A 25,416-nucleotide genomic window follows, 5' to 3' on the forward strand; every position below is an offset into this window, starting at 1 on the left:
CTCTCCATCTCCTGGCGGGGGTCCGGGTCTCTCTGGCGTGGTGGCTCTCCATGGCCATTCAGCGGGGCTGCTGCTTCTGGGAGCTGGATAGGGTGACCATCACCACGGATGCAAGTCTGTTCGGGTGGGGGGGCCTGGTGGGCTCTCGGATGGTGCAGGGCAGGTGAATGGCCTCGGATCTCCACCACAACATAAATTGGCTGGAGCTGAAGGCTGCGCGACTGGCTCTGCATCACTTCCAGTCCTCGGTGGAGGGGCGTCATGTGCTCCTCCTGACGGACAATGTGGCTACCAAGGCACACATCAATCGTCAAGGGGGGACCCACTCGCGGGCCCTCTGGTTGGATGCTCTGCGGCTGGGCTCCTGGGCGGAGAGGCACCTGCTGTTCTTGGTGTCGGAGCACATCTCGGGGCACTCCAATGTCCAGGCGGTTGGCTCAGTCGAGCGACTCTGGACAACGGCGAGTGGCAACTCTACCCATCGCTGTTCCAGAGGATCTGCCAACGGTTCGGGTCTCCTCTGGTGGACCTGTTTGCGTCACCCGTGAACTCCCAGCTTCCACAGTTTTTCACCCGTTTCCAGTCCAGGTCGGCGGAGGGCACGGACGCCCTCTGGAGCCGGTGGCCCCTAGGCCTTCTTGGGCCTCCCATTCCCCTCATCCCAGGGACCATCAGGAAGGTGGTGGCGGAGGGGGGGGGCTGGTCATTCTAGTGGCCCTGTATTGGCCCAGGAGGCCCTGGTTCACGGATCTGGTGCAGCTGTCGGTGGCCCCTCCGTGGAGGATTCCACGGGGGGAGGTAGTCTTGCTGCAGGGGGCTCTGGTACACCCGGAACCCCAGTGGCTTCATCTGACCGCCTGCCTCTTGAACGGCAGCTTCTGAGGGAGGCTCATCTGTCCTCCGGGGTCATTCATACCATCGAGGCGGCTCGGCGGCCATCGACAACCCGCATTTATAACTCCCCGGGGCGGCCTTCGTCCGATGGTGCTCGCCTAAGGGCATTTCTCCCGATAGGGCCACTATTCCCAATGTCTTGGATTTCCTTCAGAAAGGTCTTGAGGACGGGCTTTTGCAGAATACCTTGCGTCGACAGGTAGCAGCCCTGTCTTCAGTCCTGGTGGGGGGGGGGGTCTTCTTCCCTTTCCCAGTCTCCCCTGATCAAGCTTTTCCTGAAGGGGGCGGCTAATCTCAGGCCTCCCCCCGTCCACAGGTTCCCCATGTGGGATCTTCCCCTGGTGCTCAGGGCCTTGACAGGGGCCCCGTTCGAGCCCTCCGTACTGTTCATTTACGTTTCTTGTCGCTGAAAGTGGCCTTCCTGGTGGCGATTAAATCCACCCGACGTATTTCTGAACTGGGTGCCCTGTCTTCCAATGACGACCTTTGTCTCTTTCACCAGGACAGGGTGGTGCTTCGCCTTGACCCAGCCATCATCCCGAAGGTGAATACCCCCTTTCATAGGGCTCAGGAGATTGTCCTGCCCGACTTTTGTCCGGGTCCCTCAAATGACAGGGAACGGCTCTGGCATCGGTTGGATGTCGGCCGCGAATCTACCTCCGGCGGACCAAGGAGGTCCGAAGGTCGGAGGCCTTGTTTGTCTCCTTCCAGCCGGGGTCGCTGGGGTCGAGAGTGTCTTCGGCGACCATTGGCCGTTGGCTACATCAGGCCATTGTGGAGGCTTACGGGGTTTCGGGTTGGCCAGCCCCGTCGGGGATCACGGCCCATTCTACCAGGAGTGCCGTGACCAGGGCGGCTTGGGCCACGAGGGCCCCATTTGAGGACATCTGTTGTGCGGCCGCTTGGGCTTCCCCGATGTCTTTCATCCGACATTATCGTCTGGATGCCTTCGCGTCTGCGGACGCGTCCTTCGGTCGGAGAGTGTTGCAGGGGGTGGCAGCTGAGGCTCCCCTTGGGCCCTACTGGTTCCTGTTCTCCCTCCCTGGGACCTTTAGCTTGGGTATGTCCCACACGTGACCATTCCCTCCCCCTCCTCTGGAAAAAGGACGTTGGTCTTACCTGAACGTCTATTTTCGGAGGGGGGGAGATAGTGGTCACGACCCGCCCTGAGTCGTGTTCATTGGGGCCAAGGGGAGGGCCCAGGGGTTCCCAGGGTTTGTTGTGTTGTTGTTTTTTTGTTGTTTCAGTTCTACCATTCGGCTTCGAGAATCTGGGCCAGGATTGGAAGGCACCAGTATTTAAAGCTTTGCTCTCAGTCTTTGGACCAATCAGGCTAAGATAAAACCCACACGTGACCACTCCCTCCCCCCCCTCCGAAAATAGACGTTCAGGTAAGACCAACGTCCTTTCTAGTTATAAGACTACTTCACCTCCCTTTAAAAATTCTTACATGAATATAATAACAGTATATTACAATAGGTGATACTCCTGGAAAAAACATGCTTTTTATTTCAATCTATAACTACTGTAAGTAAACATAACAGAACTGAACTATTAACTGGTAATATATTGTCCAGACAAATACATCTTTGTTCCTTTTGATTGTAATCCAAAGTTACTTCTAGTTAATAAATTCATTGATTGCAAAAGCAAATAAGTCTTCAACGAAAGATGTTCATCAAATCCGCAAAGCCAACTCTTTGCAATGCTTAGCAATCAGTTGTATGGCTATTTGGAATAGATTGTGAAATGTGTCTTGATCTTTATTTATTATGCTGCTCTATGTAGTATAATGTAGTCATTCAAACCAATGCCACTACCAGGGCTTGCTTGAACTAGCATGTGTGTGTCTGGTACATTAGGAGAAATTAATGGTCAAGAATATGTAAGAGAAATTGTTCTGGAAAGGCAATTTGGGGAATAAGTGCTGTTTAAATTGGCTTTTCTTAATTGCACAAAGCATTTTTCTGACTACGTGAAATTATCCATTATATTAATTGCATTATATATTAATTCCATTATATTAATTGGTAGTAGAGATGGAAAACCTAAGCAGGGTTGGATATGGTTAGTTGTTGGATGGAGGAATACCAGTAAAGTAGAGTTAGAAGTTGAAAAGAAGATTCTAAAAGAAGGCAATGGCAAAATGTATTTATTACACAATGTACTGTTAAACTCTTCGGTGTCTCTAAGTAGCTTATGTTACATGGAAATATAGTGTGCTTTGAATGAAAGAATAATGTATCTGTCAAAACAAATATTCTGCCCAGATTTTTTTGGAACTTTGAATGTTAGTTTATGGGGAGAGGGGCAGTAAGAATGTCAGTTTGTTGTGTTCAAACTATATACCTTCTTTATTTCATAAATTGCAAAAAAACATGTTTAATAAGCCAACTGAATATTAGAAATGAATATTGCCATGTGGATTTTCTAACAGCAGTTGTTAATCTATTTTTATTTGGTTGGATATTTGAGTATTGGGAATATTCTGTTACCTTTTCAGTCCTAAAATCAACTGTATATAAGTGATACTTAGGTATTTTTCCCCAAAGTTCTTCCAGAAATCATATTTTCTTTTTGTTATTGGTTATAACCGTGATCATATAAGAAATACATTTGAAATGAAAAAAAAATGCAAAACAACTAATTAGCTCTTTGGAAGTAAAAAAAAACCTATGATTTTTAAAATTTAATACTTGTATTACTTTCTTGTGTTTTCCTTACTTATATTCTTTTCAGATATACATGATCAGAACAGCAAGAAACCAGTGATGGTCTATATTCATGGTGGATCATATATGGAAGGTACAGGGAATATAGTTGATGGCAGCATACTGGCAAGCTACGGAAATGTCATTGTTGTAACCATCAACTACAGGCTAGGGGTCCTAGGTAAGTGATTGTTTTCCCCTCTTATTCCTCTTTCCCCATCAACTTGTCTCCCTATATCTCTTTAAAAATCATTTGTTCCTGATTTCTTTTATACTTAGCATCACTGGGGGGTTTTGCCTGATAAAATTTAAGTGTAGGGACCCTTTTTATGACTGTTGATGTGGTATGGTGAAGATTATGCTTTATCATGTTGGAACGTTTGGAGTCTAAGATTTAAAATTATGACTATATCTTCTTATGACTGCACCACATCGTTGCTCTTGTGTTTTAAGGAATAAAGACTTGGTCCATGTTTTATAAAGTCAACTAAATAATCTTGTTGTTGAACCCAGTTTTGCTCAACTTCTTTCCCGGTAATTTTCCACTTTATTTCCATAATTCCAAGCTATAATGGCTCAAGAAGTTGACAGCAGAACATTTCAAGGAATTGTGGAAGAATAATATAGCTTCTTTGTGACTTTTTTTTGTTTTTCTAAAGTGCAGAAAATTGATTAATGAAACAATTCATATTGTTGAGAATAGTCTCCCTCTGTGGCTGTTTTGGTGCAGAACTCACAGGCTATGTGGTGTAATGAAGGTTATCTTGACTTATGACCATTAATTTAGCAAACATTTGAAGTTCCAATCGCACTAAAAAGGTAACTTACAACCAGTCCTCACATTTATGACAATCAAAGCCTCCCTGCAGTAATGTGATTGCAATTCTGAAACTTTGCCATCAGCATGTATTTATGATGGTTGTAGTGTCCCAGGGTCAAATTATTGCTTTTTGAGACCTTCCCAGCCAACCTCTGACTATCAATATATATGAAGAAACCAACCCGAAAGTTAAAATTTATTTATTTATTTATTTATTAGACTTATATACCGCTTCATCGGGCTTTCAGCCCTCTCTAAGCGGTTTAAAAATGGCAATAATGTTATGTATCATGATGATTTACTTAACTGACAGAACTGATAGAATTTTTTTTTAAATAGTCTAAGACAATTAAAAAAAAATTCTACCAACAAGTTAAAATAAAACCATTTTAAAGTATTCCACACACAATAATTTAAAATAAAACCAGTTAAAAGTATTCCACACACAATAAATTAAAATAAATCATTTAAAAAAATTCTATACTCAATATTTTTAAATAAAATGATTTTAAAAAATTCTATACACAATATATTTAAAAGTATTGAGTATAGAATTTTTTTTAATGATTTATTTTAATTTATTCTTGATAGAATCTTTTTTAAATAGTCTAAGACAATTAAAAAAGATTCTATCAACAATAAATTAAAATAAAGCATTTTTAAAAATTCTATACTCAATACTTTTAAATAAAACGATTTAAAAAAATTCTATACACAATAAATAAAATATTCTTTAACAAAAACATTAAAAGCATAAAAGAAAAAAAAAACAGGTCACTTACCAGCAGACAGAATCAGCAGCTCTCTGATGCGATGGATGCAGCAGGGAGCAGGCAAGCGACGAGGCAGCAGGTAAGCTGGACTGAAGTTACAAGGGACAACTGGGTCAGCTAGGCCCACCACCTGGCAGGCTTAGCCAGTCAGGTGAGGCTGGGGACTTGGGGGGAGGGGGATAGCAGGAATCTGCTGAAAGGTGAAGTGAAGGGAGGACCTGATCAGCAAGCATGATGAGACAGCTGCTCGGGATGTTGGCCGTTGGCGCTGCGCTTTTAAACAGGTGTTAGAGGCAGGCGGGTTGACTCCAGCCCGCTCACTGATTGGCTGAACTCCAGCCAATCAGTGAGTGGCGAGCTGGGCTAGTTTAGTGCAGACTGGAGGGAGAGAGAGAGAGCTGCGATGGAACGGGCAGGGCAAGTGAGTGACAGGGCCAGGGCAGGAATTCCGGAACTTACTTCCGGGTCCACTGGTGGAACCTCTTCAACCGGTATGGTAGATTTGACGAACCTCTTCTACCGAACCGGTTAGAACAGGCAGGAATCCGCCTCTGATGTAAATGCTATAAATATAATAATTAGTCAATATAATTGTGACTTAGAGCCTAGAACATAATTTGTATCCCAAATGTATCATTTAATTGTGTCTAATTAAAAAAAACTGTGCCATCAGATATTTATAAAACTCGCATATAAATTCTTAAATGTAAAGGTACATTGATATATGTTTCCAAATTTTATCTATAACATGCAACAGGAAAGTAAAAATTTCACAGAAATGGAAGAAAGACTGGTCTGAATTATTCAGTAGTCAGTATCTATAGCTTCAAAAACTGAAGGATCTATGAAAACATTATGACTAACTTTTAAGTACAAAAATGAGTTGTATATGTGAGACAACACATTCAAGAAAGACCCAATGGATGGAGAAGAGGGAGTGATTGAAGTTAGTAAATCTCAAATCTCCCAACACTATGATTTAGTTCAACTCATCAGCTTAATTCAGCAGAAGACTCACAGACATAGATAGGTTAATTTCAAATCTTCAGATGCACAAATGCAATACTCATCAATCGGTTTCTCACTGCTAGTGCAAAAATGTATTATCCCATCCTTCGAAATTAATACTTGGTATGGAGCTTAGTGTTTTGAAGCTGAGCACCTATATGTTTACATAGCTACTCTATCTAGGTCCTCCCTTACTGTTGTATATTAATCTCAATTTTGTTTTTGTTGTGGTTTATTAAGTAAAAAATGAAAATACAGAAATGAGGGTTGCTTTTTTTCCACTATATTGGCAATATTTATAAAATTTTGTGTGCTTTTTTTCTTTCACACAATTTTATGTTAAATAGAGAGTAGGACTGTCTTTAGTGCTAAAACATAAATGTTTTAATAATTTAACCTAATGTAAACCCAGTTGCTTCATTTCCTGATATTATGAAAATATTAAACATTGATATATGCTTGCCATTGTTTCTATATTTTGTTGTGTCAAAACATACATGGAATATATTAAATTGTTATCACTTACTTGATATTAGATGTGTGTTTAGGTAGCATAAAGCTTGATTAAACCTATATGTAAATACTGGACAGAATGCCCTTTATTCCATCCATTTATAAAACTGTCTATAGTCAATTCATCCAATATAATATGAATTATCTCTAGTAAAAGTTGCAATTCATTATAGTGGCCAATATATAATCTTATTTGACAAATGAAATTTCTCATATACTCTTTAAATATATGAATTTATATTCAAGGTAATTTGAATCACCCATTTACCTATAGAAATCAATGTATCCATTAACGAATTAAATTCATCCACCAAAGACAACAGTTAATATCATCATACTAAAAATTACATTGAGGAGTCATTTTAATCCATTTTGATTTCAACTTCATAAACATTAATCTCCCCTACCTACTTACTGAGTGAAAGTTGATTTTTTGAATCAAATTATTATGATTACATTGTAATTGCAAAATTTAACCATATTTTATCATTTCCATAAAAGTGTTCACTAAACTTGTATTTAAGCATTGAATTTTATTTTAAAAATTGCAAATGTTTAAGCTGCTCAGTGCTACTAATGAAAGATATACAGCACATTCAGAAAGTATTCAGACCTTCTTCATTTTTGTCAATTTTGTTATGCTGCAGCCTGATTCTACAGTTGTTGAAATTCACTTTTTCTCATCATGACAAAGTGAAAAGAGAATTTTAGAAATTTCTGCAAATTTATTAAAAAGAAAAAAAACCTGAAATATCTCATAAGCATATGTATTCTTACCCTTCACTCAGTACTTTGTTGAAGCATCTTTGGCAGCAATTACTGCCTCAAGTCAATTGGGGTACGATGAGACAAACTTTGAATACCTGGATTGGGGAATTTTCTGTCATTCTTCCTTGTAAATCCTCTCAAGTTCAGTCAGGTTGGATAGTGACTATTGATGGACAGCCATTTTCAGGTCCCTCCAGAGATGTTTAATAGGGGTCAAGTCAGGACTCTGGCTGGGCCACACTAGGACATTCACAGAGTTGTCCCTAAGCCACTTCTATATTCTCTTGGCTTGTACTTAGGATCATTATCATGTTGGAAAGTGAAGATCCTGAACACTGTGAAACAGGTTTTCATTGAAGATATCCCTGTACTTTGCTCCATTCAGCTTTCATTCAACCCTAACCAGTCTCCCAGTCCCTGCGGCTGAAAAACACTCCCACAGCATGATGCTGCCATCACCATGCTTCACTTTTGGGATGATATTGGGCTGGTGATAAGTAGTGCCCGGTTTCCTCCAGATATAATATTTAGAATTGAGGCCAATTGGTTTCACCAGACCAAAGAATCTTGTTCATCACAGTCTGAGAGTTCTTCAGGTGCTTTTTTGCAAACTCCAAGCAGGCTTTCATGTGTTTTGCACTGAGGAGATGTTTCTATCTAGCCACTCTGCCACAAAGCCCAGATTGGTGGAGGGTTACAGTGATGGTTGTCCTTCTGAAATTCTGTTCCGTCTCCACACAGAATATCTGGAATATCTGAATACATTATTCCTGCAAATCCAATCATAATATCTAAGCTGTCCTCAATGTATGCATCCATGTATTTTACAAAAATGCACCCATGTTTAATAGATGCTGAAAACTGCCAAATTTCTAAAGAAAAAAAAACAGCTGCTGGAAGAAAACAATGCATTTGAAAACATATTAGCCTGTAATCTTCGTTTCCTCAGCCCTTCCACTTGTAATGCTTTTAAAGCTTCACATCCATCTTCATTCTCTTTGTCTAGACATTCTTTAATTGTGTTTTCAAAATGTCTAAAAAACTGTGCTGCATATATGGCTGATGGAGAATAATATCTTTATCTTCTTTACGTTTTGCAGTACTACTTTCACAGGCCAGGCCTTTGAGGGATCATAAATACTAAATGCTCTAAACCATAACTGCATTATGAGACTTGTAGAGGGAGCTGCTTAGCCGTATAGCTTAGTCATATACTGAGTTATTGCACTGAAGTGACTTACATTGTACAACCAATCCCCAGACTGTTTGAGAAGCTTAGATAGCTGAACTACTGAAGAAGATAAAGGGGGAATTAAGAGGTCTTTTATTTCCATGTTATGCTAGAAAGCAAAGACCATATTAAAAAAAATCAATACAGGTGATGTACATTAAAAATACCAATAAAGCACTAAGTTGAAATTCAACACAGATTTGCACTACGATATAAATCCTTATCAGAGTGAATGCCCAGCCTTACTCTTACAAACTTAGTTTATGTGGAGTGCAAATTTCAAACTAATTCATATTAATGATTATAAAATAAGTTGGAAAATAGTTTCCAGGATTAATTATTATTTAAGATTTTTATAGATTTAGGCAAATCCATGCTGTCATTTTATCCCAGTGCAAAGATAGCCCACTAAATGTTTCATAAATATGTTTGAATGCCTTTGCTGTATCTCAGTGTTGTACAGCTTAGACAGGCTCAAGATGTCTTAAGTTGACATAATGTGAATTGTTTTTTTTCTTTAATATTCCAAATCAAGATGCTGGGTATGGAAACTGTACTAATAGTAATATGCATCAAGGAAGTTGTGTAAAATAATGAGTTTTGTGCTGGCAGTCTTGGAAATTCAATTTGTTCTGCCAGATTCCTTTAGAACCATCTCCTTTAGTCTTGCCCTGGTCTATTTGCCTAACTTGAGCTTCTTTTAGCTGAAAGGAAGACCAGAAGTCTGAGGGGTTAGTAGGTTGGTCATATGCTTGACCTAGGAAGTCAAGACCTAGGCCTTGAAACTGATTCAAGCATCCTAATGTAACACATTAGTTGAAAAAACTCAGCTTTTAAATTTCTGAAGTCTATTCAAATAATTATTTCTTAGAAGTCACTACACCTACAAATTTCTTATTTCTTCTTCTTATGTTAAGTATGTTAATAAACAGTTCCCAGATTGTTCCCTACAGCTATATTCTTTTCTCAATTTCCAGCTCTTCAGTAGCACTTCCCATCACTTGCATTTTATAGATACAAATTATGAACAACCACTAGATAGCTGATAAGAGATACAACTCTCTCCTCCAACTGTTTTATGCCAGCCAGAATTGTTATATCAAACTGTCAATTGGGTGATCTATAGTTTGAAGAAGAAGATGGTGATCATGATATTAAATTAAATTGGTCAATTATGAAATGGGAAAGAAGAAAAAAGAGCATAACCAAAATGCATATATCAACTGGAAGTACTTGGTTAAACTCATATGTCTGTTAAATCTGAATGTATATAATGCACATTATTTTAGTTCTTTGTTTAATAATAAAATTGCATTGATTTATATAAGTCAAATGCCATGAATTGACACAAATGATGAAAAAAAAAAAACACAAGAGCATTGCGGAGCAGGGCCTATTTTTAACCTTTACATCAGCAATATTGATCTCCAATAATGTTATACATCAACTTGTATGGATTGTTTTCCATTAGGACCTTTAATAACATGAAGGATATGCTGGGTTTTTGAACAATTTAATTAAAAGCCAAGTCATGTTGTGTTTTTTTCAGATTCATCATGTAAAATTATTCTGCAATGTCTCTCATATTGAAGACCTAACCTGTATTACTCCTATTCTTAATCAGTTCTTTGACTGGCATCTAATTTTCCTGATGATAAAGGAAACATAGTTTTTACTGGAGGCAAATTCTTCTGTCCAGTAACACAGATTCCTAAAAGCATGTTGCATAGTTAATTTGACCCCTCCCCCCACAATATTTTTCATTTTGTTTTAGCTTTCATTAAAATTATGTACTACAATTATGTACATTGGTAATTTATTCATTGAGGAAGAGTATACACCCTATTTAACAAATAGATTACGTTCCAAGCAGTTGTTTGTAAGTCTGTTTTGTCTAACAATCATAAATCTATGCCCAGTGTAGACCCTGCCTTGCGTGGGTAGCATCCCAGTGGGCTTTAGGTGGTGGCAGGAGAAGACATAAGAGGGAGTTCTGGGAGGAAGTTGGTTTCTGGAGTGCTGCTTACACACACATATGCAGTATGCAGGGAGCTGCAGAACCAGATGCTATTTTGAGAAATTGTGATGGATATGTAAATGACATGTCTACAAAGATTTTAAAAAATAGCTTATGGTTAAAAAAAGAAGTTATAGATTGATTAACTAGGGTTTTCTAGATCTTCCCTGATCATTTCACCTCCTGTTCTCAATACAATACAATAGCACAGTTGGAAGGGACCTTGGAGGTCTTCTAGTCCAACCCCCTGCCTAGGCAGGAAATCCTATACCATTTCAGACAAAGGGCTATCCAGCATCTTCTTAAAGACTTCCAGTGTTAGAGCATTCACAACTTCTGGAGGAAAGCTGTTCCTCTGATTAATTGTTCTAACTGTCAGGAAATTTCTCCTCAGTTCTAAGTTGTTTCTCTCCTTGATTAGTTTCCACCCATTGCTTCTTGTTCTATCCTCCGGTGCCTTGGAGAATAGTTTGACTCCCTCTTCTTTGTGGCAACCCCTGAGATATTGGAACACTGGTATCATGTCTCCCCTACTCCTTCTTTTCATTAAACTAGACATACCCAGTTCCTGCAACCGTTTTTCATATGTTTTAATCTCCAATCCCCTAATCATCTTTGTTGCTCTTCTCTGCAGTCTTTCTAGAGTCTCCACATCTTTTCTACATTGTGGCGACCAAAACTGAATGTAGTATTCCAAGTGTGGCCTTACCAAGGCATTATAAAGTGGCATTAACACTTCATGTTTCTATCCCTCTGTTTATGTAGCCTAGAACTGTGTTGGCTTTTTTGGCAGCTGCTACACACTGCTGGCTCATATTTAAATGGTTGTCCACTAGAACTCCAAGATCCCTCTCACAGTTACTACTATTGAGAAGGTACCACCTATACTGTATCTCTGCATTTCGTTTTTCTTGCCTAAATGTAGAACCTTACTCTTTTCACCATTGAATTTCATTTTATTAGAGAGTGCCCAATGTTCAAGTTCGTCAAGATCCTTCTGTATCTTAAGCCTGTCTTCTGGAGTGTTGGTTATTCCTGCCAGCTTGGTGTCATCTGCAAATTTGATGAGTTCCCCATTTATTCTCTCATCCAAATCATTGATGAAGATGTTGAAGAGTACTGGGCCTAAAACAGAGTCTTGGGGTACTCCACTGCATACTTTCCTCCATGTAGATGTAGTTCCATTGAGGACTACACGTTGAGTGTGGTTGGTCAGCCAGTTACGAATCCATTTGGTGGTGATGCTGTCTAACCCACATTCTTCTACTTTATCTAGTAGTAGGTTATGATCTACCTTATCAAATGCCTTACTGAAGTCCAAGTAAACTATATTGATGGCATTCCTCTGGTCCACTAATTTTGCCACTTTGTCAAAGAATGCAATAAGAGTAGTCTGGCATGATCTGTTTTTTACAAACCCATGTTGGCTTTTGGCTATTACTTTGTTTATTTCTAGGTGTTCGCTAATTCGTTGCTTGATTATCTTTTCCAGAATCTTTCCCAGTATTGAGGTCAGGCTGATAGGTGCTCACTTACCAATTTCTTCCCTATTTCAATTTGTGATGCTGTTTTTGATAGGTTGGACTGTTTTATCCTTTTGTGTAAAGACAGATGCAAAAAAATGAGTTAAACAGTTCTGCTTTCTCCCTGTTGCTTGTCACCTTCAGTGTTCTTAATTGTAGTATTACTGTTTGTAAATGAGAAATTGTACTTTGACTCCAACATAAATAGGCTTTAAATTATAAAACATCTATTGAGAAGAATGCTGACTGATCTTACTGATTAGTACTATGTGCTATTGAGAAAACAACATAATTTAAAATAGTAAAATCAGCAAAAAAAAATGCAGTATATGTGTATTTTGTGTAAATCACCAAATGTAATATCTAATCAGCTTTCTAGAAGTAATTTGAAGTTTTATGGAATGAATTTTCTTCATAAAAGTGCAAGATCAGCGTCAATTAGAGAGCATTCATATAATATGCATGATGGTATGTTTTACTGTATATTGTGTACTAAAATACATAATATATCCTGCATATTATTAAGCATTTTATATTGCTTCAATATATATAATAAAGAAAAACATTCAGAGTATAGGAAGAAACATTAAAAATTCATAAATTAATGCTCATTTAATCAGGACATTAAATATAAAATGAGATACATTTCCAGTAGACACTGAAAACTTAACACTATAATCATAAGGGGGAACGTATTTTATACAGGAAAAATATTACTGTAGTTAAAATCAGTCATTGTCAATTCATTAAATAACATTCTTCACAATTGATGGTACCAGTCAAATATGTTTGGATAGCCATAACAATCTAATAGGCTTATAGTATTAATGGGACACAACGGCCCAGTGGCTAAGATGCTGAGCTTGTGAATCAGAAAGATCAGCAGTTCGACGGTTCGAATCCCTAGCGCCAAGGAAAGGAATGAGCTCCGGTTACTTGTCCCAGCTTCTGCCAATCTAGCAGTTTGAAAGCACATAAAAATGCAAGTAGAAAAATAGGGACCACTTTGGTGGGAAGGTAAGAGTGTTCCGTGCACCTTCAGCATTTAGTCATGCTGGCCCAATGACCAAGAAGATGTCTTTGGACAGTGCTGGCTCTTCAGCTTTGAAACAGAGATGAGCACAGCCCCCTAGAGTTGGAACAACTAGCACATATGTGTGAGAAGAAACTTTACTTTTACCTTTATAAATGGGACAGTAATATTTCACGTTAGTCTTCCTTGATTGTTTATGGATAAATGTGCCAACATGATAAACATAGTTTGATACAAAATAGTTAAGCTTATGCAGTTCCTTGAATCCAGCTATATGAGCAAGTGGCCTATCAATAGTCATGCCATTTCATTAGTTCTGATTTAAAGAAAAACCTATTGAGAGCTTTAAAGTCAAATTTTAAGGATATCATTTTGAGGTTATTTAAAATTTATCTAATTAACATAATGACATCTAGTGTATCATTGTTTCAGAAAGAACATAGTTGACATACAAACCAAAATTAACTTTAACCTTCTTATCAAAGTCATCAGAATCTCCATCAATTGTGTAGATGCACTCCTAAAGTCATTAGTTTGTAATGGTTTGTGCAACTGCAAGAGTGCAGGTCCCACATTGATAAGTAAAGTGCTTTTACCCAGAAATGAAAATAATAACTTGCAGGCATATTGAAATTCAAACTCAACCAGTTCTGATTAAGCATCATTTTCTGCAAACATGGGATCAAGAGGTGACATAGAAATCACTACATGACAATTCCCCAAAAGATTCATACAAGCGTTTGATGCATTGGAAATTGAATTTTACTTTGTGGCAGTCTACATTACAACTGCCAACATGTCTGGATGAAAATGGATCCAAGATTTCTAGTTTAATATTTGTGGGAGGAGAGATTTGATAAAGCCAGTGTACCGATGAAGCCTATCCATTGAAAGTCATGTTTGAGCATGATGACAAACTAGTCATAGTGGTCAACCCTTTGGTGACATCTTGGTTCACTGTCTTTATCCTTTGGATAAATATTTTTATTCCCTTATTGATTTTAATTATTATTATTAATTAAAATAATTAGTATTTTAATTATAAAATAGTGTGTTAAATAGTGCATTAAAAATCAATATGGTGAGGTCCCCACATATGTAGCTTGTATGTGTTACCAATTGTATTAGAAATATGTGGTTTTTCTAACTGCATTTTTGAAATGTACAGTTTCAGGATTAGTCTTGTCTTTTATTTCTATTTTATTACAATATTTTTCAGAATGATTTAATATACAATTCATTAACTTAAAAATAATTATCATTTAACTTCATATTATGGATAGAGCCGAGGTGGCGCAGTGGTTAAATGCAGCACTGCAGGCTACTGCTAGATGAGCAGTTCAGCGGTTCAAATCTCACCGGCTCAGGGTTGACTCAGCCTTCCATCCTTCCGAGGTGGGTAAAATGAGGACCCAGATTGTTGGGGGCAATATGCTGACTCTCTGTAAACCGCTTAGAGAGGGCTGAAAGCCCTATGAAGCGGTATATAAGTCTACTGCTATTGCTATTGCTATGGATGTATACATATTCGTTTCATTAGTTACAGAAAAAACTTATTATTGGAAGTAACTCCTGAATAGGAGTTCAAGAAATGTGCGATATTAAGGAGACTGACTCTTTATACCAGGCATAAATGAAGATTCTTCAACTCGTGTTATGTGTAGTGTTGAAGAATATAAATATCAGCAGAAGTGTTTTGGAGTCTGTGAAGTGAACAGATATTTTTGTTAGAGTTGTAGTTTGATGAAGACAGTGTCATATAGCAGATTAATTTCTGCTTTCCACTAATATATTCAAGTACTTTTTTCTGACTGAATAGGGCACATAGCATTTGGGATTTCATTTTCAAATTAAATAAGGTGGTTAAAAAACTTTTCAGCATAGAACTAGTAATTTTTTTTGTTTAATTGATTTTTGAGATTTTGTACATTTGTCTATTTAAAGATCACAGCACCATAAATTATATACCCCATAGTTATAAACTCATAACCCATAATAATTTCAATACAGTAATGTCACTAATCTTCTTTCATGGACAGGTCAATACATTATTTATCAAGTCCTTAGGATTCTCAAAACCAACTGTCAATAATTCTTACATCTTTTGATTTTCATTTAATATGGTCCTAAGAGGCAAGCAAATGACCAAGCTCATAATGTATCAAGAATTTCACAGTTCAACCCTGACCTACATATACTTTCTTCTATTGGAATGGTAAGGCTTAGAATGCTTCTATTCTAAATAATAAAAGCCACCATGCCTTTTCCTCTCATCTATTTCCAAGATATTCTGATTCTTCCTTCCTTTCAGCAAACTAAGCTCAGTCCTTATCTAAAGTAGTAGTTTGCTCATTGCATATGTGTGTATGTGTATGAGTTAACACTACCAAGAGAATTTATTATATTTTGACTATATATTTTGTCTAGCTTGGGAAACTACTCTCTGAAAAAAGTTGTTTTATATATTTTTCATATGTGTATGTGTTTGGCATTTACTGTAATTCAATTATAAGGAGGTAGCAATAGCACATAGACTTATATACCATTTCATCGTGCTTTATAAATCATTCTAAGTGATTTACAGTGTCAGCATTTTGCCCCCAACAATCTGGGTCCTAATTTTACCAACCTCAGAAGGATGGAAAGCTGAGCCAACCTTGAACCAGTCAGGATTGAACTTGTCGCAGTGAACAGTGTCAGCCTTCAATACTGTATTCCAACCACTGTGCCACCAAGACCCTTAGGTAACAGATCATTGTATTCATGATTTTTTTTCTAAAACTATTTTTTGTCTGTTGAACATTACAAGAAGTTTATTAGTTAACTCTCATGTGATTTATACACCAACCTTCAAAACCTTTGGAAAATTCATTACAATTTGGTTAGGATTTGCAACTATACAGCATCTATTAAAATAAAGATATGCTCTGCTTATTTATTTTTTTACTAGATGACCCTTCATAGCAATTTCCCAATGTGTACCTGAATACATTGGAATCTGAAGTTGCAGAATATAACAAAACTGTGTGGGATGGAAGGAATTAGCTTTTCCTTAATAATAATCACTCACTAATTCCCTTCATGCTCAAATTTAATCATTATGCCCTTTAACTATCCTTTTTCAGTCAAAGCCAGGGAAAGGAACATAAAATGCTGAAAAATATTTCTTATAATATTAATATATGTGCAAAACACAACTAGAATGATACCAGAAAATTAATTATACTTTTAATATATATATATATATTGGTATCACTGCCTTTGTACAAAGAAATATGTTAGGCTCTTAAAATACCATTGATTCTCATATAACAATTATAAAACATTTTAAAAAGCATTTAAGTATAGTGCTTGTTTCTTTTGTCTAACTCCCAAAAAGTCATCCAATCCCCAATCTCAAAAATTCTGGGTTTTTTTTTATGTTTACAAGAATGAAAAGTGGAATGAAACCATTTTCTTACTAATCAGTTACAATAATTTGAAACATTGTTTTGAGTTTGAAATATTTATAATACACTTGATCATTTAATGATTTGTTGCATTACAAATATCACAATGTTTACAATAGGTTTTCATTATTGTTTTTCATACTGCTCATAAATGGTATACAGATTTTTTTTCATCTTAGTTTTTAACTCCTGCTATTCCTTCCTTGTCTTTTCACTCCACTATTTCATCACTTCTAGGATTTACAGATAGTCCTCAAGTTACAGCATTCCTGTCAACTGTCCAGTTGTGTAATGGCTCCTCTCCTAACTTAAGAAAGTAAAGACTCTTGAAACAGATTGTTTCAAAAGGAACCTTTAATTAAGCAGAATGGAAAACCATTAGAGGCAAAGCAGCATCTGAAGCCCTTTAGGCAATGCAAGTGGAATTAAACTGATAATGACCCCTCCCCTTTGTCAGAATGCAGATTCTGGCCAATACACAAGTGTGAAGATGTTTCCTTAACTCTTCTGCCCTGAGAGTCTAATAAAACACACATTTTCCAGTGGAAGAGAGGGAGTGGTCACGTGTGTGTATTCTCAAAGCCTGATTGGTCCAAGACTGAGAGTAAAACTTCTTAAATGCTCCTTCCTGCCTTTCTAGCCTAGTTTCCTCTCAGTCTCTTGGTCCAAGAACTGCTTGTGTTTTGTGAGTAGAGAGTTAGTGATATTTGTTGTTTGTTTCAATTGGCTTATTATATTCGGTTTAATTAGACTTTTAAATTTACTGAAAATTCTATTTGTTGCTGTGGCCCAGGGGTTTCTGCCTCTGGCAGTGGGAGGGGGGTCCTGTGGGGTGTTCTGACCCCCCCATCTGTGGGCCCGGAGTCCCAAGCCTATCCCTGGGGTAGTGGGGGTGCGGTGCTCCAGTGCAGCTGTTGCGGGGAGCTTACATTTTCGGAAGAGGCCGGCAGAAGGCTCCTATAGCACCACGAGGCACCCACATAGTTGTGGAGCCGCCGTTTGCATCTGGGCGGCTTCTGCGTGGTCTGTTCGAGCGCCCAACGCAGTTTAAGCTTCGGAGGGGAGTGCGAACCTTGTGCTGCAGAGCCCCCTGGATTGCCGAGCACAAGTGAAGAGAGGTGGGCCCAGCCGTTGCGGTTCATTTCAGCCCCTGATTCAGCCGCACCAGCCGTTTGTAGTTCCGGTGGCCATTTTGGTTGCCGCCACATGCGCAGGCCTTTTTTTGCCAGCACTTCCTTCGCAAGGCCCAAGCCAGGGATGATCGGCCTAGCCCTCCTTCTTGTCATGAAGGGCCCAGGCTCCGATTTTATTCCCAGAGGTATAGTGCAATCGAAGATTGTCTTCTGAAGACAGAAAACAGACAACATTCCATACAGTATATTTAGTAATAAAGCACTTTGTCTGGAGGCTTTCACGAAGAATCACCTACAATTTTAGACCTGGTGACCTTTCTCAATTTATTTTACAATATATAATATTTAATCTAGAAGAGTTACTTTTCCATCCAGAGAGTACCTGGGTTTCTGTAGTTTGGCTTTGCTTCCATAGTTACATTGAAGATATATGTAAATTTTATTTTAAAGACAGATAGAATTTCTGTAGAATATGGACTAATCTATAACATTATTTACATATCTAATTTTAATCATAATATAACTATAATAAGAAATCTTATTAAAATTTACCAAGCTGGCTAATACTAGTCATTCAATTAATCATACATTAGAGTCTTTTCATTTGTTGTATTATGATTTGTATATATGTAGTACTATAATTACACTGAACTGTACTTTTAGTTATTCAAACCCCTATAAGCCCCTAAAAAAATGTAGGAATAAAGCTTTGATCTACTTATTTTCCAAGCTGTGCAATTTTTTTTGCAAAATGATTTTAAGCATATGTAGCTAAGTCCTTCCTTCAATATGTTTTATGCATAATATACCAAGAAATTTCATATACATGTTGAATATAAACAGTGTAATGGCTATAATTCATTCACTCATCCATCCATCCATCCACTCATTCATTAAACATGAAATAAACAGTAGCAATTCCATTTCTGGAATTATAAAATTGACCAAATGATAGGCTCAACAAATTCAGTGAATTTGACACCATTGCTGGCAGATTAGTTTCTGTTCATCAGATTCAAATTGAAAAGTAGAATGCTAAAACTAAGATTAATTCACATGCCTATAACTTTAAGACAGGTTTAGGTATTATATAATCACATTCCTGCACCTCACAAAGCACTCCTTTAGATAGTGGGGAAAACACTGGATTTTCACAAGGAAACCTGAGAATATTGATATGTGCAGAGTAAAATAATAAGAAAGAAAGAAATATGCTATACCATTTCAGAAAAGTGAATGTCCAGTCTCTTTAAAAAACCTCCAGTGACACCCACAACTTCTGAAGGCAAGCTCCTCCATTGTCCTCACTGTTAGGAAGTTTCTCCTTAATTCCAGGCTACTTTTCTTCATTAATTTCCATCCATTGTTTCTTGTCCTTCCCTCTGGCACTTTGGAAAATAAATTGACCCCTTCTTTTCTCTAGAGTAGGCCAAACCCAAATCCTGCAATGGTTCTTCATATATTTTAGTCTCCAGGCCTTTAATCATCTTAGTTGCTCTTCTCTACACTTTTTCCAAAGTTTCAACGTCTTTTTGTAATGTGACCAAAACTAGATGTAGTATGCCAGATGTGGTCTTACTAGGGTTTTATAAAGTGGTACTAACACTTCACATGATTTTTTATTCTATGTCTCTGTTTATACAATCAAGGATTGTATTAGGTTTTCTTTGGCTGCTGCCGCACCCTGTTGACTCATGTTTAAGTGATCGTCCAAGGTTTCTCTTGTACCTTTGGTTTTTCCTGCCCAGTGGTAAAGCATTGCTTTTCTCCACATTAAATCTCATTTTGTTGGACAGGACGCAGTGTTCAAGGTCTTTTTAGATTCTGGGGTGTTGGCTATTCCTGCCTGCTTTGTGTCATCTGCAAATTTTATGAGTTCCTCTTCTATTTCCTCATCTAAGTCATTTGTGAAGATATTGAAGAGTACTGGGCCTAAGATGGAGCCTTGTGGTACCCCACTGCTTACTTCCCTCCATGTAGATGTACTACCATTAAGGACTGCTCATTGAGGATGGTTTGTCAGCCAGTTACAAATCCATCTGGTGGTGATGCTGTCTATCCCACATTTTTCTAGTTTACCAAGAAGTAGGTTGTAGTCTACTTAGTGGAGTACCTTGCTGAAGTCTTAAGTAACTTTGTGTCCACAGCATTTCACTGGTCTGTTAGTTTAGTCACTTTGTCAACAAATGAAATAAAATTGGTTTGGCGTGATCTGTTTTTAACAAACCCATGCTGGCTATTAGTTAGAACTTTATTTGTTTCTAGATGTTCACATATCTGTTTTTTAAAAAAATAATATATTATTTTCCAGTATCTTCCCAGGTATTGATGTAAGGCTGATTGGTCTGTAGTTTCCTGGGTCTGTTTCCCCCCTCTTTTTTGAAGATGTGAACTACATCAGCTCTTTTCCAATCCTCTGTTAGTTTCCTGGTCTTCCAAGATTTTTTTAAAGATATGATACAATGGTTCTGAGATAACATCTGCCAGCTCTTTCAGAACTCTGGAATGTAATCCATCAGGTACCAATGATTTATCTTCATCAAGGTCTTATAGGTGTTCTCTTACCATTTTCTTGTTTGTTTAAATTTTTATTTCTACTCTCTCTTTTAAAATTATGTTTTTGATAGGTTGGGCTACAGTTTCTTTTTGTGTGAAGATTGATGCAAAATATGAATTAACCAGCTCTGCTTTCTCTCTACTGCCTATTAGTTCCTTGCTATCTTCTCTCTTTGATTTTTTTCTTCTTATTTATATTTTGAAAGAAACTGTATTTATTATCTTTGAGTTTTGTCTTTGTTGATTTTGAACCTTTGCTTTCCTGACTTTATCTTTGCAGACATGGGATATCTGCTGATATTTTACCTTAGTTATGTGTTCCTCTTTCCATTTTTTGTACTTTTCCTTTTTGTCTTTCAGTTTATCAGAGAGAACTTTGTGCAATCATGGTTTCTTTATGGATTTTTTTTTTCATTTTCAGTAGGATTGTGTGGACTGGGCTTTTATGATCTTATTTTTCAGTGTTTCCCACACTTCTTGAGTTGTTTTCCCCTTTAGGATTTTTATGCATGAAATTTTGCTTAGGCATTCTCTGAAATTGTTAAAATAAGATGTTTTAAAGGTTAAGACACTGGTTGAATTATAGCGATTGCTTGTGTTTGCATTATATTGAATTCCAGTGTGAAGTGGTCCAGTCATGGGTTCTGGATCCCGTTGCAACCGGTACAGTGCAACGGGGCCCGGCATCCACCACATGAACGTGTGCAGTACACGTACACACTTGCACAGCGCACACATACCTCCTGCGACACCTCTGCGATGCTCCAGCTGCTCGGCGGAGCATTGCGCAGGCACCATATTCTCTGTGTGCATGCACGGAAGCACCAAAGAGCTCAAATACTGGTAAGGAGCCCATACATGGGCGTACCAGTCGTAACCCACCACTGACGTGGTCACTCTCACCAAGGTTCTGGCAACTTCAACTCCCTCTATCACTTCTTCTTTCATAGTAGGTCTGGTATAATTTTTCATTTAGTTCTAAGTTGGTTAGGAATCTGTTTGATCTCACACTTGTTGCAGAGTTTGCCTCCCAGTTGATATCAGGTTAGTTAAAGTGTCCCATTACACTGTGGTATGTTTCCCATGTACATTTGTCCATTGATTAGCAAAGAGTTCATCTATTTATTCGGCTTGGTTGGATGTCCTGTAGTATATGCTTATAGTCATGTCATTTTTTCCCCTCCTTTTATACTTACCCATATGGATTCTAGGAGGTTTTCATCCTTGGTTTTGTGTATTTATGTAGAAATGTAGAGATATATAATGCAACTCCACCTCCTCATTTGTTTGGTCCGGTTTTTTGAATAGTTTGTATTCTTCCATCAGTACATTCCAGTCATGAGTTTCATCCCACCAAGTTTCAGTAATGGCAATTATATCAGACTTGCCTTCATGTACTAATACTTCAAGTTCACCCTGTTTGTCCCTAAACTTTGAGTGTTACTGTATAGGCATTTGAGTCCTACTTTAGAAATATAGAATAACAGAGTTGGAAAGAACCTTGGAGGTCTTCTAGTCCAACCACTTGCCTAGGCAAGAAACCTTACACCACTTCAGGCAAATGGTTATCCAACATCTCCTTAAAAACTTCCAGTGTTGTAGCATTCACAACTTCTGGAGGTAAGTTGTTCCACTGATTAATTGTTCTAACTGTCAGGGAATTTCTCCTTAGTTCTAGTTCTCCTTAGTTCTCCTTGATTAGTTTCCACCCATTGCTTCTTGTTTTACCTTCAGGTCCTTTGGAGAATAGCTTTACTCCCTCTTCTTTGTGGCAACCCCTGAGATATTGGAACACTGCTATCATGTCTCCCCTAGTCCTTCTTTTCATTAAACTAGACATACCCAGTTCCTGCAACCATTCTTCATATGTTTTAGCCTCCAGTCCCCTAATCATCTTTGTTGCTCTTCTCTGCAGTCTTTCTATAGTCTCCACATCCTTTTTACATTGTGGCGACCAAAATCGAATGCAGTATTCCAACTGTGGCCTTACCAAGGCATTATAAAGTGGTATTGACACTTCATGTCATCTTGATTTTATCCCTCTGTTTATGCAGCCTAGAACTGTGTTGGCTTTTTTGGTAGCTGCTGCATACCGCTGGCTCATATTTAAATAGTTGTCCACTAGAACTCCAAGATCCCTCTCCTAGTTACTATTATTCAGCAAGATACCACATATACTGTACCTGTGCATTTTGTTTTTCTTGCCTAAATGTAGAACTTTACTTTTTCCACCACTGCATACTTCCCTTCATGTAGATGCAGTTCCATTCTCTCACCCCTCATGTTCAACATATATATGAAACCACTGGGTGAGATCATCCATGGTTTTGGGGTATGGTATCATCAATATGCTGATGATACCCAACTTTTCATCTCTACCCCAAACCACCCAAACGATGCCCTCAATGTGATGTCTCGATGCCTGGAGGCTGTGCGGATCTGGATGGGGAGGAACAGGCTCAAGCTCAATCCCTCCAAGACTGAGTGGCTGTGGTTTCCATCATCCCTATTTGTGCATCTTGTTTCATCTTTGATGACAGTGGGAGAAATTCTAGCCCCCTCAGAGAGGGCCCACAATCTGGGTGTCCTCTTGGATATGCGGCTTAGTTTAGAAGAACACCTGATGGCCGTGACCACGGGGGCTTTTACCAGGTTCGCCAGGTACGTCAGATGCGCCCCTTCCTGCATTGGGATGCTCTGTGCACAGTCACTCATGCCCTCGTCCTTTCTCGCCTGGACTACTGTAATGCTCTCTACATGGGGCTGCCCTTGAAGAGCACCCGGAGGCTTCAGCTGGTCCAGAATGTGGCTGCGCAGGTTATCATGGGGCATCTAGGTGCTCCCATGTTACACCCCTTTTAGGCGGCCTGCACTGGTTGCTGGTTGTCTTCTGGGTGCGATTCAAGGTACTAATTATGACCTTTAAAGCGCTCCTTGGCTTAGGCCCAGGATACCTGCGAGACCACCTACTGCCACTGGTAGCCTTCCACCATCCAGTGCGATCCCACAGAGTTGGCCTCCTCAGGGTACTGTCGGCCAGACAGTGTCAGCTAGTGACCCCCAGGAGGGGAGTCTTCTCTGTGGGAGTGCCTTCCCTCTGGAATGAGCTGCCCCCGGAGCTTCGTATAATCCCCGACCTCCGGTCCTTCCGACGTGCCCTAAAAAGTTGGCTTTTCCAGCAAGCCAGCCTGGCCTGAACAAAACAAAATAAATTATTGATCATTGTTAATTTTAATTCATTTTTTTAAAAAAATGTTATTGTCAATTCTAATTGGGTTTGTTTGGGATATTCTATTTAATTTTTTTTAACTTTTGTATTATGTGTTTCTTTTAATGTTGTATGCCGCCCTGAGTCCTTGGGAGAAGGGCGACATATAAATCTAATAAACCAAATCAAACCATTGAGGACTATACATCCAATTTTAGTTTAAAGCCCTTTTGATAAGATGAGCCTGTTATTTTCTGAATATATTTTTTCTAGTTCTTGTGAGGATTACTCCATCTCTTGACAGTAGTCCTTCATCTAGATAATGCAGGCCATAGTCTAGGAAGCCTAAGTTAGAGTATCTTGATGACACCAGTTTTTAAGCCAGTGGTTCATTTTTAAACATATGATAACTAAACAACATATAAGATGACTTAACAATATCAAAAAATATTAAAGGACTGTTCTTGGAGTAACTCTTATAAAAAGTTATTATGGAGTAGCTATTATTAGAAATAGCTATATAGTGGTAGAATTTAAGTTCAACTCAATGGCACTTAATTAACATAGTTGCATCTATTTAATTACTAATATTGATAGGTTATATTTAAATCAACAAAATATTACATTTGGCAATTCTTTTTTCAGTTTCAATAATACTTGAATAAAAACTAGTCAAGTACTGTAACCAAAATTAAAATTAAGTACTGTAACTAAGTACAGCAAGCACTCACTGCCTTTACTTTCACTTTCCTTGTGGGTAATTGCATAATACTCCCTGAGTAAATTTTGTACAATATTGTAGTGGCACTAAGAGCTCTTAAATTGCAACTTTAAATCTTAAATTGCAAATCCATAGCTGGCAATTCAACTAAGACATCCAAAGAACAAAAGACAATATATGAAGTGGTATATGAATGTGACGAAACTAATAATGTGTTTCAAGGCTAACAGACAGGTATAATAAACAGGGTGGGTTTAAGCTAGCTTTAACTATGTTTCATTCTTTTTTATCTTATGATTTTAATGTATTTGGCATTTTATTTTTATTCATTTTCTCTAGTTGGCATGACACATTAATTTGATTGATATGGTTATGGATTCTTTCATTTGAGAAGGTATGTTGAGGGGGGGAATCCTATAGTATACCTTTGATAATATTTTACCTCTAAATTTTATATATGAGCAAATTTTGTTTTTTCAATGTAACTCTTTTCTAAGAAATAAATTTGTTCAATTTTACCATAGAATATAATGTATGGTAATCTATATCTATCAATGTATGAAATTAAGCACTTAACATGGATATTGGAACTTGGAGCCTTCCTACATATGCCCTGTACTTATTGTTAACAATCTAGTTGTTTGATTGATAGCTATACTTTAGAATGTGGTTATTAATCTATTTCAGGTCAAGGAAAAATTTGATTTGAATATACTGAATCTGCCATGTTCTCTACTGATTGATAAGTTGTTAATTATATTTTCTTACTAAATCTTGAAATAATGCTTGATGATAATCTCCATCGGTCAGGAATAACAATTGTGTAAAATCAAAACCAAAGTATTATTAAACAAAATGGACTGCTGGGAATTAGATCAGCAAAGAAATAATTAAAAATAAGCTGGAAAAACTTGTTTTATACATATACTCAGGACTGAATATTAGTGTCTCATGGGCTAAATCTAAATGGCCAGATATTGCCCCATCACTTGACAGTGACCTTCTTGTAATAAAATAAGCTTTGGGAAGACTGTGAAATCTCTCTGTAGCTATTAGTG

The 25,416-nt window shown here is 37.9% G+C and overlaps 1 protein-coding gene across 1 annotated transcript in view; it reads left to right on the top strand.

The window, feature by feature from the left end:
• The window catches only part of NLGN4X (neuroligin 4 X-linked), a 233,906-nt gene that overhangs the window by 137,730 nt on the left and 70,760 nt on the right, over positions 1-25,416 (top strand). The window contains exon 3 of the mRNA XM_032227020.1: positions 3,634-3,786. Within this exon, the coding sequence (XP_032082911.1) occupies positions 3,634-3,786 (153 nt within the window). The remainder of the gene's footprint in view (positions 1-3,633; positions 3,787-25,416) is intronic.

The sequence above is a fragment of the Thamnophis elegans genome, chromosome 11 (assembly GCF_009769535.1).
Source record: "Thamnophis elegans isolate rThaEle1 chromosome 11, rThaEle1.pri, whole genome shotgun sequence".
Taxonomy (NCBI): Eukaryota; Metazoa; Chordata; class Lepidosauria; order Squamata; family Colubridae; genus Thamnophis; species Thamnophis elegans.